The following is a 15,160-nucleotide window of genomic DNA, read 5'->3' as shown; positions in this document are numbered from 1 at the left end:
TAAAATTGAGGCTAATTGATATTCACAATTAACTCAATATTTGCAAACTTAAGTAATGGTTTTCAATAATATTATGAAGGCTCCATGTCCTATTTTTTCTTTATTTGCTCTATTGCAACAATAATGTATTTAATATAGCCTCAGTTTGATCTTAATAGAAACTAGTTTTACACTAAAGAATTTCTGAATGAGTAATTTGAATTGTTTTACAATTGTATCATGAATAAGGTATTTTAGAGGTTTGGGGTTATTAATTGTAACTTTATCTGTAGATTTTATTTATCAGGGTAAACTCTTATTACAACAAAAACCAATTATTAAAATATACACTCATGACAATGTTCACTATGACACAGCATTTTGCGCTAAGCGAAAGTTTGTTAAAAGAACCAAATTAGTTACCACTGTACTTATAAAGTTCAAAAAACACAAAACAATTATGATTAGAAAATATACGCACATCACTAACGACAAGAAACACTTTCACAAGATTTAGGTAATCATGCAAACTTAATTTTTACTACAACAAAATATTATAAAATGTTCAATTGTAAAATATCAATATAATCTAGTCTGATCCTCATCTTCCCAACTTCATGTAAACTATTCTCAAAGAATATTCCTGTGGCTTCCAATTAGACCAAATGATTCCTTTTCCACGAGCACAGTTGCCTCCTTCTATCCATGGTCCATTCAAGTTGGAAGGGATACAGCTTTTGTACCACCAGGCACCTAAAAAGGTTATCAGTTTGAAGAAAAATGTACAAGAATATTATATGTAAAATAACTATATGTATTGTAGCAATAGCTGGTGAGTGGCTAGCATTTTATTGGATATTGGTAGTTGAATAAACTTCATTTATGATAATCTCTTTATTGCCATTGAAAATATTATTAACGTGTGTATATTAATGTTTGCCATAACTTACAAAACAATTTTTGTAAATCTGCATTATTTTATGGCATTCTTTAGATTGATTAAACCATACTTATTATGCTGCTTTTGTTATTATTCATACATAAAAACATGGGACTTTGTCTTTGAGGGAAAAAATCGCATCAGATATTGAATTATTAAACACATCAAATGAAGCTCAGAAAGTACTATGTGTACTAGTGATCTTATCAAATTGGCTACTGTAGTTTTCTACATACGCTCAATGGAATACATTCTGTAAATCTCATAGTGTAAGAATATATTTGCATACTGACTGCTTTTTCTTAAATGAACTTCAACAGCCCACGCTGTACTTTTAACTTAGTAGCAATGACAAAAAGAATAAAGATTAAAAAATCATTTCTCCAGAACTTTGCTGGTTCGAACTCAACCACCAAACGAGATTAGCAAAATTTTAAAACATTGAAAATATGTTATGTTATGTTAAACTTTCAGAATAAACTATATGTTTTAATCATTGGCTGTTATTGATTTACTTTTGATGCTTTAGTAAGTTAAATGCTAATGAGTTTCAACAGTTGTTTATAATTTCTTCTTTGTCAGCTTGCTAGAGAACTTATAACATTGTTTTAAATAATACGGCAGCTCTGCTTTTCAACGCAAAAATTAGATTTGAACTTAGCCAAATCTTTATGCCATATTATCATAATAATGATACATATAATCTATTGATCAGCAGAAAGGGCTCATCTTCCTTTTTATCTTGTTTCAAGTTTAATAAAATTAGTTTTTGAGATTTTCACTAAGATATTGGAAACCAATCATAATTAACTGAAATGATTCACTTTTTCTTGGATTAGGGAAATCTAATTTATTTTGTTAAGTTTGTAAGCTTTAATAAAAAAGAAGAAGATTGCATTATGTTTTATACAAAACCATGACTTGTTGCTGTGAAATCACAAAAGCGTACTAAGAGAGTTGTCAGTAACACAAGACAAAAATGAAAAAAGGTCTCAGCAGTGAGAAGCGTGCCATCATCGTTCACCTGCGCAAATATAAAAAATCTGCCAGAAAAATTTCTGAAGAGTTAAGCATACCCAAATCAACTATTGGACAAGTCATTTAAATATTAAAGGAAGCAGGTGCAGTGAATGAGAGATGTAATAGAGAGAAAAATAGCTGCAGAAAAAGATTTGCGAAGGTTTTGACTAGACATTATTTCAAAAACAGAAGGCTACTGGGTGTAGAGATGAGTAGAGAATTAAAATAATCTACAGGCACAGTATAAGCACCATCAACCATTCAAAGTATCGTCCTTAGAAATGGTCCCTATGGCTGCAAAGCTAAATAAAAATCTCTCTTGACATAGCTCCAAAAAGTGAGGTTGCGATGGGCAATAAATTGTGAGTTCCGAATTCAATCGCAATGGAAAAGAATACCGTTAAGTGGCTGTTGGCAATGTTTAGTTTTCATTTTAACTATAGTAGCAACAATTTCATTTGTAGAAAACCAGGCGACAATTACCGACCTAACATCGTTCTCCCAATCATAATTTAAACACCCAACCTCTAAAATGATATGGGACTGCTTTTGCTGCTAGTGGATTTTTGCATATAGTTGAGGGAACCATGAATGCAACAAAGTATAGTGAAGTGCTTGAAAACAAAATGGTTCTATCTGTAAGAGATTGTTCCAAGAAGACTGGTTCTTTCAGCAAGAAAATGCATTTTGCCAGATAATGAGCTCTTTCTGTAGATATATATTTTATATGTAGTTATGTAATAGAAACAGACATACGCTATAGTTAAATTATGTACGTTTAGGTTTAATTTTCAAGTATCACATTACTTAAGAACAGTGTTGTAGTGATTAGCTCTACTAAATACTCATATTTACCTTCATGGATCAAAGCGCAATTGACGTCGCTTTTGTAATCATTGTCATGGTCAAATGTTGAAAACCTTTGTTTATTATGGGAGGTCAAAGAGTCACCAGCATTACCCGTGTAGCCTCCAACCTACATGTACATTAAATTGAACTTAGACTTAAAATTTATTATATTTTACAACACTGTAAAAGGCATATTACATATAATGCAAGACGGCATAAAATTTGTTAGTTATTTGTTCAAAAAACCATCCACTGTTTTAGTGAGGAAGATCTGACATCTTTTGGAATGATAAAAATATTTACTAAGATTTATTTTGGACTCAAAATTTATATCACAGAGAGTCTATTAGAAAAGTTTAACATAGCATAAATATGATGATATGTAGATAGTTTGTCAGATTTACTTATGTATACATACATGAACAGTGTAATCAAAATCAGCATGATCTATGTAGAAGGTAGAGTAGTTAGCTGTTCTACTATCACCGTCATGTGCTTCCAGGTAGATACTCAGTTTCTTGTTAGTTCTTGTAAGGTAGTAAATAGCATCTAAACCTATCATGGATAAAATAGTAGATGTGAAGACATCTGATATTTGTAGGAAGATATGAAATTCACGTGAATGTATGAAACTCAAGGAGTTTTCAAGTAAATTTGAATACTTTTTAATAGCCGCAAATTGTTGTCTCACACACATATGGATTGAAAAAAACATGGCTACATCTTATATGAGTAAATTTTAATAAATTATATCCGGCTCACAATGCATAAACTTGGACAACCATATTGCAACGAATTAGTGAAGACGTAATAACGTTTAAGCATACATAAGTATGAAAGAAATAATTTAGTGGTATTCTGAATAACCTACATGATAAAGAATGTTATGATAAAGGAGGTTGAGAAACGAAGAAACGAAGAAAGGTTAAATCACTAAATAAGCTTTGCGTATTTCAAATGCCATGCATTAGATATGATTTTTAATTTAAGTGATACTCGTTATCACACCATGAAGTAATAATTAGTTGGACGGATGCTAAAACTATATCTGATCTTACATTATAACACGTGCCTTCCAAATGGCTACATGCCTTCCAAATGCAAAATCAAATAACCAAACATTTTTGTTAATATCTATATTTTCATAGTGAGCGTATTTTGAGGAATAAAATTTCTAACTTTTTAAATAAATGGAAAGCATCACTTTTCGGCAGACCATAATTATATAATTTACAGTAAATTCTTACTCTACAGCCGGCTACCAGTATATTGACAACGTAATTTTTTAGACAGACTTGATTGGCTATTCAAAAAATTGTGTTAAGTAGTTCAGGGTGTTCACACGATTGTTAGCTCCAAACCACAAGGTTACTAGAAATTATTGCTACCGGATTGAACCTATTTGTAACAATAACCTTGCAACTTGTAGAGCAAGAAGACAAGGCTATTATGATGACACACTAGACCTTGAACAAGCAAAAATATGCTAAAGCATAAAAGAGTAGTACATATAATTAGCGAAAAAGGTTTGTAGTCAAGAGCAGCTTATCGGTAGCTCTAAAGTATTTTTTCAGATGCTGAACAGCATTACATCAGAGTTTTGACAAGTTTTAACAAAAATAAACAAATAACAAATAGCTATTATTAGGTAACAACGTTACTGACCCTTATAAAAAAGTAATTGAAATGAAACCTTTTAATTTTATTCCTCGCATCATAACACTTTCGAATAGCTCAGAACTAGATATTCTAACATATGTTCAAAATATGGCTACCCATCCAGTACTCTCTATCGAGGTAGCCAAATCCATCGACATAGTCACTCCATCCTCTGTAGAAGTCAACACTCCCATCAAGTCTTTTCTGTATAACTGTCCAACCCGAATCATCGTCAAACTGACAGATGGCTCTGACCAACCTCCAGCTAGGGTCTGGACGAAGCACATAAACTGCACCAGATTTCCTTTCTCCTTTGTCAAACGCATCTTGACAGTCTATTAAAACATAGAAAACCAATATATATTAAACATCGTTTTACGAGAACAGTCGAAACGTTCAGCAAAATGCCTTTTTAACAGGGAACTAGCTTTAACAGTTTTTAACAGCTTTTTTACAGTTGATTAGTTCATCCCTTCATTCCACAGATGTGAAATACACCGACTAGTCATGAAGCTATGAATACAACATCATGTCTATTGTATTTAAATAAAATCAAATTATCTAAATAAAAATTGATAACTTCCTCATTAGGCATATTTTCATGTGCTTGTTCAAACAAACCTTTTGAAAACCAAATTAAACTTTTCAGATGAAGGAACATTGAAATGTTTTTAACCCGTTCACTGCCATCCATGTACGAACTTTGCTTTTGGCCTACTGCCAGCCATTCAACTGAATATGCTGATTTTGTACCATAATGCATATCCACTATTTTTTCAATTTTGAACAAAATTTGGAAAAAATTGTTACATATTTTATGTTGCCAACATCTTTAGAAAAACAACTATACAAAATTATTTAATTTAACTATATTATATGGCTTCGTAAAGCTATTTGAAAAAATCTTTTTATTGTTCCATACAGTTGTTGCAAAACTACTATTAATTTAATTGTCATCAGACCCATCGCTTTCATTATCTGCGTAACCACTAAAATCTGATTTTGAATCTTCTATTTCATCAACACAAGTAATTATTCATTTCAAAATTTGGGCAATAAATACTTGCAAAAGCCATAATAACACTAACTACATGTAGTTAAAATGACAGAAAGAAAAAATATGCGTTTTCAAGTTAGAAATTCTAAGACAAAGATCTAAAATTGCTTTGTGAACTTAGGTTAATTTCATAGAGAAAACTTTAAACATCACCTTCAATACTATCAAAGTACCAAAGATCATTGGTCAAGTGTTCAACGAATACTAAAACTAAGTTACCCAATTGCTGGAAGATTCTCGAACATGCGCATACGACAGTCGCCCATAGATTTTGTATAAATTTGCATCCGGCAGTAAAAGGGTTAGGCAACAGAAAGAATAATCATAATCATTACAATTTTGTATAGGAAGCAGCACATAGTAATGAAATTGTTTTAAGTTTGATGGGAATATTCTCTAAATGGTTCAAATATGTCTAATTTTTATAGCCAGATGATATTTTGCCTCAGTTACCCTAAGTTCTGCCACTGAAGGTATGCCACGTTTACATAAAAATGATTATAAACGTTATAAACTATTCAAGGAAAAAACCAACAGGCTGGTTTTTCTGGTTATCTTTGGAACCAATGTCATTTAGATTTCTTCTAATCAGTGAGTCCTTATAACAATATAAATTACATAACACCACCATACACAGCAATACAATCCTACTTTTAATAAAATAATATTAAATAATATTAGAAAATCGAAAGAAATTAACAAAAGTATTTTGAAACCATTGGTTTATATTTCTACTTTTTTACCAGCCTTGACAATATTTATAACAAAACTACTAAAAATATTGACTCTTATAATTTTAGACAGTCTAACTAAATTATTTTCTAAATCATTTTAGGAGCAGATTGCTATAAATATTTGGTTAATATTATAAATTTGGCGACGATTAGTTTAACTAGCACAAATGTGGCTGAGGTCTTCGTATCAGTTATAACAACAATAATATAAACAAAAACAGGAAATTAATTAAGAAAAACAGTGACTTCCTATCAGAAATTATTTGTCAAATTGTTAGTAAAAGCTTTCGAAATAAAGACAACATTTTCATGTTTCAAAAAGTTTTTTCTTATAAAACTCATCTAATAATTTTGCACACCGAAACAGTTATAACTATTTATCTATTTTAGCATAGAATGTATTAAGATATTGCGCATGTTTGATATTTTTATATATGTATTATTGCGTATAATGTGCTAATGTATTATGCATATTTCTGTGAGCATTTTCTCCGAGTATAAATAGACTCGATAAGCTTAGCATGATCGCTTGCAATGTGTTTTAAAGTAGCTATGAGTTTGGTTGCTCCAACCTGATACTGAACTTAATTGAACTGCCATCATTAATACTGGACTGTTGATGTTTTAATAAGTTGTTAATGATTGTTTCATACCTTGAAATACCGGTGTTTGATTATTCATAGAAGTACTGCTCCAATTGCAACAGTCCTGTAAACATACTATCAATAGTTAACCTCTATAAAGTACGTGAAACTTTCCTTCTATCTCATAGTTATACATCAACGCTCTAACTAAATAAACAAAGAAAAATTATGGTGCCACAATCATACTTGCTTCCTTCAGGAACTTAACTTGTAAATCATTTATTTATTATCGTACAGGATGAATTTATTCGCGGAGTTACATTTCGCGAAAATTGTCTTTTCATGCATATTCGCGGATGAATTTTTTGGCGGCTGAAAACTGCCACTCTCTAGGAAAAGTTAACTCTATTGCAGCTAGTAATATAGTTATTCCTACGCATGCGTACATCGCGTGTTCCGGTTTATATTTAGCTTACAACTGCGAGGCAATCGTGCTAAGCTACGGCAAACAATTTTTGCTGCGTCCAGAGGTTTTCACGAATATTCATCGCTTTGGAGGCCTTTGATAAGCCAACAACTTGTGGTAAGTAATGAGTTTTTTTTTTCAAACCATTTACTAAATTAATAATTGAATTTTACTTTAGTGACACGCAATATTTATTTTTTCCATCCTTACCGCTTTGTTATTCTTTTTAGTGTGAGAAAGAGCCCATTAATCTACACGAACCATTGACAGTAAAGCTAATAAACGCAGACTGCGCAACGGTTGGTCATCTACCCCGTGAAATAAGTATAGTAAGCAGCTTTTTCACTATATCCGAAGGTACAATGACTGCAAGGATGATGGATGTTATTCCTAGAAGATTACCAATCATTCAGGGATGTCTTGAAATTGAAGTGACCGCAGCTGCTAACGAGGAGAATATATGTTTTAAAAAAGGAACAATATCGCCATTACGATCACAAACTTTTGGCCAACAAGCAGAACGTTGCAATAGTAAGCCATGAGGAGATGTCTGATGATAACTGACTTACCAGCCACGTAGTAGTGAGAGAATTGCCTTTAACATCTACCAAAAACAGTGACAGCGATATTGAGCTCCTATTACCAAAATAACTAGTCAGAAAGCACCATTACACGCTAGTATTCACTTATCAAGAGTATCAGTTTAATTTTATTGCTCTAGATAACCGCCATTTGGACTAAACTGTTTATATTTACTCCATTTATTGTTTGTAAAACTGTATTTGTATTTGAAACATTTTATTTGTACACTCAAGTTTGTAATAAATTATAATATATCTATACATGAAATAAAATGTATAATTTAATCATGTTTGCTGCAGCGATATCAAAGAGTTGTTCTGATGAAGGGGTCTAGATTAACTGGTTGCTTCTCTGCCAATATTTCTGCCACGGTGAATATTAGTACTTGTCTCTAGTTTTCGTAATCGGAGTAGGTTGTTTCATTGTCAATCTGCGGAAAACACAAAAAAGAAAAATGTTAATAAGTGTTAAGGAAGTACAAAAACAATAGCTGAGGTATTTAATGAAAGTGATCAGTTTTTAAACAAAATAATTAACTAAAACAGTTAATTATGGAAAAACGTATCTGCACTGCAAAGCAAATACATACCATAATGTCCAGATCAAAATCATGATCGTCCTCAACTTCGTATTAGAAATTAGAAATTAGGTATTAGAAATTGATGGAGTTGATTTCAATGTAAAAATCCTAGGAGAGATTTTTTTGTGATGGCGAAGCCATGCCGAACAACATGTGAAAACCTTGAATAATTTTGTGAAGTTTGATGCAATGGCAATAAAACTCAAAGCCCGGTGATGATTTTAAAGAAGTTTTGGAACTCGGCTACATTTAGTACTTCTGCCTAGTGGCTATTTTTGCGATGACGCCATTCTGCATATCTTGTGACAACCTTGAATAATTTTGTAAAGAAATGTGATGCATTGGCAATGGTGTTAGCTCAAAGCTCAGGCAATGATTTTAAAAATGTTTTGAAACTCAACTGCGTTTAGTATTTATATTGGCAACCAGCCTAGCGGCTATTTTTTAATCTGATGCAGTAGTTATTCTCCCTTGTGATTAAAAATAGAACTATTTATTCACGGAATTTTATAATTCGTGGAGTTGCCTCTTCGCGAAATCGCGAATTTTTATGACCAACAAATATTTTCATCCTGTACGGTATGTTATTTGTAGACTGCAACAATTCACTGTATTTACATAGGGGAGATAATTCTACCAAATGTATTAATAAAATTCTGCAAGAACAGTTTTTAACAGCCAATGTCATGAAACTTTAGTCGTTTCAATAGTAAAGTTCTGGTAAAACTATTCATTAATTTACTATTAAAATTTATTTCAATTAAAGCATTTTAAATTCACCATTTCTAAATACCGGCTTTTTCTCGATTATTTTAGTTAAACAAGCAAATAATGGTTTAGCGATTGTCTCCTCAGACCACTATTGGTATATTATGACTAAGTATGAGCTGACCGAAGTTTCATTGTTCGAGTTTATCCTAAATCACAACATTACATGTACGTGAGTGAAAAACCCACAATGAATTTTTAAAGTCTTACCCAAACTTGCTCAGCATATACCTTGGTACAACTAGCCATGTTTGCTTGATTTCCAACAGTAGAAGGGTAGTTCTCACATGTTTCAGTATCTTGAGCACTCAGTGCTGCAAGACACGAGCTGTTTGCAGTACAACGAAGAAGGCACTTTGAAAGTGAAACGGTTTCTAAAAAAGTAGATATTTTATTCGAAAATATTGAAGTTTCAAACAAAATTCAGCTTATATAGGTCAACTTTCACATTCCAACCTTTGATTCGATATCTTACTGGTATTTCAAAAACGGAATGATGTGTTAAAAACCCTCCAACATTATCAATAGCCGTGTATACACGTAAGTAAAATGTGTTTTTTGCCAACAAATAAAGTAATAGTGAGAACAAATGAAAATGTTTAAAAAATACTTTAGTTTTAGCTTCTATGACGTCTCAGGTTCTAATGAAACGTTGATGAAGTTTTTATTGAATAGTTCTTATCTTCAATTCTTAACCTATTCTTGTCTTCAAATTCTATACTTCATCTGTTTGAACAAGTTTTTAACAAAAGTTTTGAACAAAGTCAGAAAAAAGAAATAGTATCAGTGACTAAGAAGCTTGCTGTTTAAGCGTCATTCTATAGGTTTGAAAAAATATCTATATACACACTCAATTTGCATCTGGTTCTACTAGAAAAAGAAACTTTAACCAAATTACTTCTGACATTTTAGCTTTGGCGTTGTGTGAAGTACATACAGCTAAAAACTAACTAATCAATGGCGCAACCTGCAACTAGATCAAAGACACTAATATTTTGTATTTGCAACCATTTTAGCTAATATTCAGCAACTATGGCTTTACTAACAAAAGAAGTCACAAGAAAACTATTCATGAAATGAAACTTCATAAGACTATAAAATGGCTTATTTGTTGCAAAGGAAAAAAATATAATAAACCATTTATATGATATATATGTACATACATATTATATATACATATGTATGTAGTATATATGGGAATATATATTACATATATGTCAATATATGTAATATACTTGTATACTCTCCATATATGTAATGTGTACATGTATGTATCAGTATAAAAATATATCCATGTATGCAAATATATTACATATCAGGTGAGCTCTTTGTTAAAGATGCGACACCATTAGCCTTAGTAAAAAACTCATCAAATTTGTGATTTGAGTATCCAGAGGTTTTCATGAATATTTGTCGATTTGAAGGCCTCTGATGAACCAACAACTTATGGTAAGTAATGAGTTTTCTCAACGTAAAGAACTGCAGGAGAGATTTTGGTGATGACGATGTCATGCTAAATTCCGAATAACTTGTGACAACGTTGATTAATTTTGTAAAAGGGTGTGTTGCACTGGCAATGGGCTTAACCCAAAACTTTGACAATAATCTTAAAAGAGTTTAGAACTCAGCTACGTTTACTCACTCAGTCTAGTAGCTAGTTTTTCTTTGAGGTCATAGTTATTCTCCCTTGTGTTTAAAATAAAACTAATTATTCGTGGATTTTAAAAATTCACAAAATTGACGGTACTTAAATTCGAGAGTTATAAGTTAGTGCTGCATGATATCTTTGCATGTACATTAGATTATTTGGTCTCAAAATATATTGAATATCGAAAAATATCGAATATTGGAGTTGTCTTCTTTTGATAAATGGTGTTAGGGTTTAACATGAACGGTGTGAGAGGATATTTGTTGATATCAGTTGAAAAAACAGGAGTTGGCATCTCGTTGCAATAAAGATAACAGACAACTCCATTTTTGCCAAATAATATCAGCCGATATTTCGTTAAAATATCAGCTTCCATATTCATATCGACTTGAAAACTAACCAAATATAAAATCATGCACTGAAATATATCGTCATATTGAATTATATCGTGTTATCGTGCAGAACTATTATATGTCCATCGAGTCGTTTCATTATGTTGGGAATATATATTATAGAAATGCTAATATATGTGTGTATATCAACTGTAAAACCTCCAATTGAAAGCCACCTCCAACTTTTGATCTATATAAACCCATAATATCAAGTGATCAGTAGAACAGTTTCCACAAAATCATTTTAATAATTAATAGATTGTTACACCAATAACAATCTATTATCTTGTTGTCCAACTCCAAAGTTTCACGTTTTATGTCGTTGAAACTCTTAAGGTGATTCCATAGAAAAAATTAATAACTGTATCAGACTATTATTAGTTCCTTGATTAGCTCATTTTGATACTTCAAAGTCAATTTATATAAAAAGTGGTTTAAATTTATGATGGTTGAAGAATGATTGGTTTTAGACCAAACATAGCATCTAGCGAACAAATAATTATTTGCCTTGCATTTGTACTAATGCAAAGTGTAAAATCTTTGTTCTGTTAAAAAATTGTTTGGCTGTTGTTATCAATTAGTTCAGCAGTGCAGATAAAAATTTGAGGTCTGAAGAATTGTGGAAAGTATTTGACAACCCCAAGACGTTCGATCCATTGAAGCGACAACCGGAACTCAGCTATCCGATCAAATTATGCACACATTATTGCTTTGGAAGCGTTAATTTTTGTTTTTGCATGTAACATAATCACTGTCAATTTATTTCACCTGTTCATAGATATATATTTTTAGCATTTGGTAAATAACCATCATGTATAACTTATAAATTTACATTTTTATAGCATATTATTTAATAACATCATTGCAGTAATCTGATCTTGCAATTGATCAACGCTCGAAACCTTCTATTGAACATAAAAAGCTAGTTTGTGAGCAAACTGTAACAAACACAACAATAAATGCAATGATAATATATGTAACAATGATAAAATTAAATGTAAAACAAAAATACGGCTTTAAATTCAAAATTAAATTTAAAATGAAAGCTCAAAAAACTGCTAAAGTAAGATACAAGCTTTAATGTCATTGGAGGTTAAATGCACGCAATATGTCAACTGGGAGAATTAATATATTTTGCGGTTCTACAATGCATATTTATTAGGAGATCTTTGACAAGTTGAAAGTAAGTTAACATTATTAACATTACTTTTAATATAAAGTTAATATTATTGCATTCAAAAAGCGTAATATTGCTTCATCGAAAAAAAGAGAGCAAAATAGAGGCAACATTTGCTTCGACTGTAGAAGGGCTAAATTTATCTTCCCAAAATGTTGATGGGGCTTTTGGAAAAATAAAATGATAGCCGCTATTCGAATGCCATCATCAATTGAATGCCACTATAATAGAAGAAAGGTTGAAAAATAGAGCACCATTGGCATTCAATTACAGTTTATGTATAGTATAAATATTTAAATTTAAATACAAGTAAATATATGTATATATTTACATATAATATACATGTAATACATAAATATAAGTAAGGATAAATAGATATGTAAAATATGTATAGGTAAATTTATATGGGTCTGTAAAAATAGATATTAATTTATGTATATTATATATAGGTGAAGTTATATATGTCCATAAACATATATATATATTTATATAAATATATATATATATATACATATATATAAATATATATACCTATACATAATTGTATAGGTATATATCGAAAACTTCTAATTGAACACCATCTCTATTTGAAAGCCACCTCTATTAGCCCGCAACCACTAGAGAGGTGTTAAAAAATAGAGTTTTATCCTCTATTTGAACGCCACTTCTATTTGAACGCCACATTAACAATCTTTGTACTCTATGAACCCGTAATATCAAGCGATCAGTGGAAAAGCGTCCACAAAATAGTATTAATAATGAATCGTTTCCATTAACGACAATTAATTTTCTCATTGTCGAACTCCGGAGCTTTTTGCTTCTTTTTTAAAACTTTGAAAGCAACACCATAGAAATAATCAATCGTGGTCTCAGGCTAATATCAGTCCATTGTTTAACGTAGTTTTAATAATTTGAGGTACATACACATATATAAAAAATGGTTTAAGTTTGCGATGGGAGATTTAACTCTTGATGCAAATAATTACCATCTATCTCAGGCTAATAATTGTTCCTTTTTTACGATGTCTTAATACTTCGAAGAATATGCAAATAAAATGGATGGTAAGTTTTTGGCCGAAGGTTATGCTTAGCGAGCAAACTTTTACGTGTTGCATTTGCACTAATTACAGCGCGTAAAAGTTTTGCTCTGCCAACACATTGTTTTGAGGCTAATATTGACTAGTTCAGCAGTGCAGAACTACAGTTGAGGTCCGAAGATATTGTGGAAAGTTTTGTACAATGTTTGTTCTATTGAGAGCAGCAATCAGAGTGAAGCTATCCAAAGAAACTATGGAAATATTTTTGTTTAAGAAACGTTATTTTTTGTTTCTGCATGTAATATATAAGTATGGTTCCTTTATGCCATCTGTTCATGAGTATATATTTGTATCATTTGACAGATTATTGTTATATAGCTTGAAAATTTGCAAAATTATACATGTAGAATGTTATTTAATAGTATCCTTATACCAATCTTAATACTGCTTGCAATAATGCTCAATGCTCATAACGCCAATTGTATTGCGCATAAAAATCTAGATTTGTCTGCAAACTGTAGCATACATCAATGAGTGTAATGATTTTTTATGCAACGTCGGTCGATATATTGTAGATAAAAATAAAATATATGGCTTCAAAACTACAATGGAGTGAGAATTGAAAGTACCAACAAATTGCAAAGAAGGTCACAGGCTATAGTAGCATTGCAAGTCAATTGCAAGCAATAAATATCAACTGATAGAAATATTTCTCGGTTTGTCGATGCATATTTATTAAAATACATGTATCTAAAGCAAGTTGGAGGTAAGTTAGCAGATTTATTGCGCTTTAAAGGTGCAATCTTGCTCAATTAAAAAAGGAGCAAAGTATAGGCGACATTTGCTTGGCAGCCAAAGGGCTAAAATTATCTTCCCAAAATTTGTATGAGCCATTCAAAAAATATGCAGGCAGCCTCACTTTAAATGCGGTGTTCAAGTGTCCACCACTATACAGGAAGGGTTGCTAAATAAAGCACAATGGCATTCAATTAAAGGTTTCACGATATATATATATATACATCAATAGATATGGATCTATAATTATATAAATATTTATACATGTATACAATTATATAGGCCTATATATATACATATATATATATATATATATATATATATATATATATATATATATATATATATATATATATATATATATATATATATATATATATATATATATATATATATATATATATATATATATATATATATATATATATATATATATATATATATATATATATATATATATATATATATATATATATATATATATATATATATATATATATATATATATATAGTTACTGCATTGAGGTACTAACACAGTTGATATATAGTTATATATATATAGTTATATATATTTATAGTTATATATGGTTATATATGGTTATATATCTATGTATAAGAGCACAGCTTCATCCCTGTATCTGTAGATGTATATTAAAATGAATTTTATAGTGCACTGCCGTTCAACTAAGAAAAGAATAACTCAACTACGCATACTCTCTATCTACCAAAATTAAACTAAAAATAATTTATCTGGTTGTTCTCATTATGTAATTTTCTAAAAGTACCTGTAGGCTACAGCAAATCAATATAAATTGCACTGATGAACACACGCAATGTTTTATTGCTTCTAATGTATGAACTGATAGGCCATGTAAAAGCAAGACTGCAAAAAA

At 30.7% G+C, this 15,160-nt stretch overlaps 1 protein-coding gene across 1 annotated transcript in view; it reads right to left on the bottom strand.

The window, feature by feature from the left end:
- Positions 1 to 580: 580 nt before the first annotated feature.
- The window catches only part of LOC137397192 (angiopoietin-related protein 1-like), a 32,095-nt gene continuing 17,515 nt past the window's right edge, over positions 581 to 15,160 (bottom strand). The window contains exons 2-5 of the mRNA XM_068083480.1: positions 4,564 to 4,782; positions 3,207 to 3,343; positions 2,795 to 2,915; positions 581 to 732 (exon numbers count right to left, since the gene is read on the bottom strand). Coding sequence (XP_067939581.1) covers positions 581 to 732; positions 2,795 to 2,915; positions 3,207 to 3,343; positions 4,564 to 4,782 — 629 coding nt within the window. The remainder of the gene's footprint in view (positions 733 to 2,794; positions 2,916 to 3,206; positions 3,344 to 4,563; positions 4,783 to 15,160) is intronic.

The sequence above is a fragment of the Watersipora subatra genome, chromosome 5 (assembly GCF_963576615.1).
Source record: "Watersipora subatra chromosome 5, tzWatSuba1.1, whole genome shotgun sequence".
NCBI lineage: Eukaryota > Metazoa > Bryozoa > Gymnolaemata > Cheilostomatida > Watersiporidae > Watersipora > Watersipora subatra.
The sequence above is the reverse complement of the archived record's forward strand: the minus strand, read 5'-3'. Positions and strand labels throughout refer to the sequence as shown.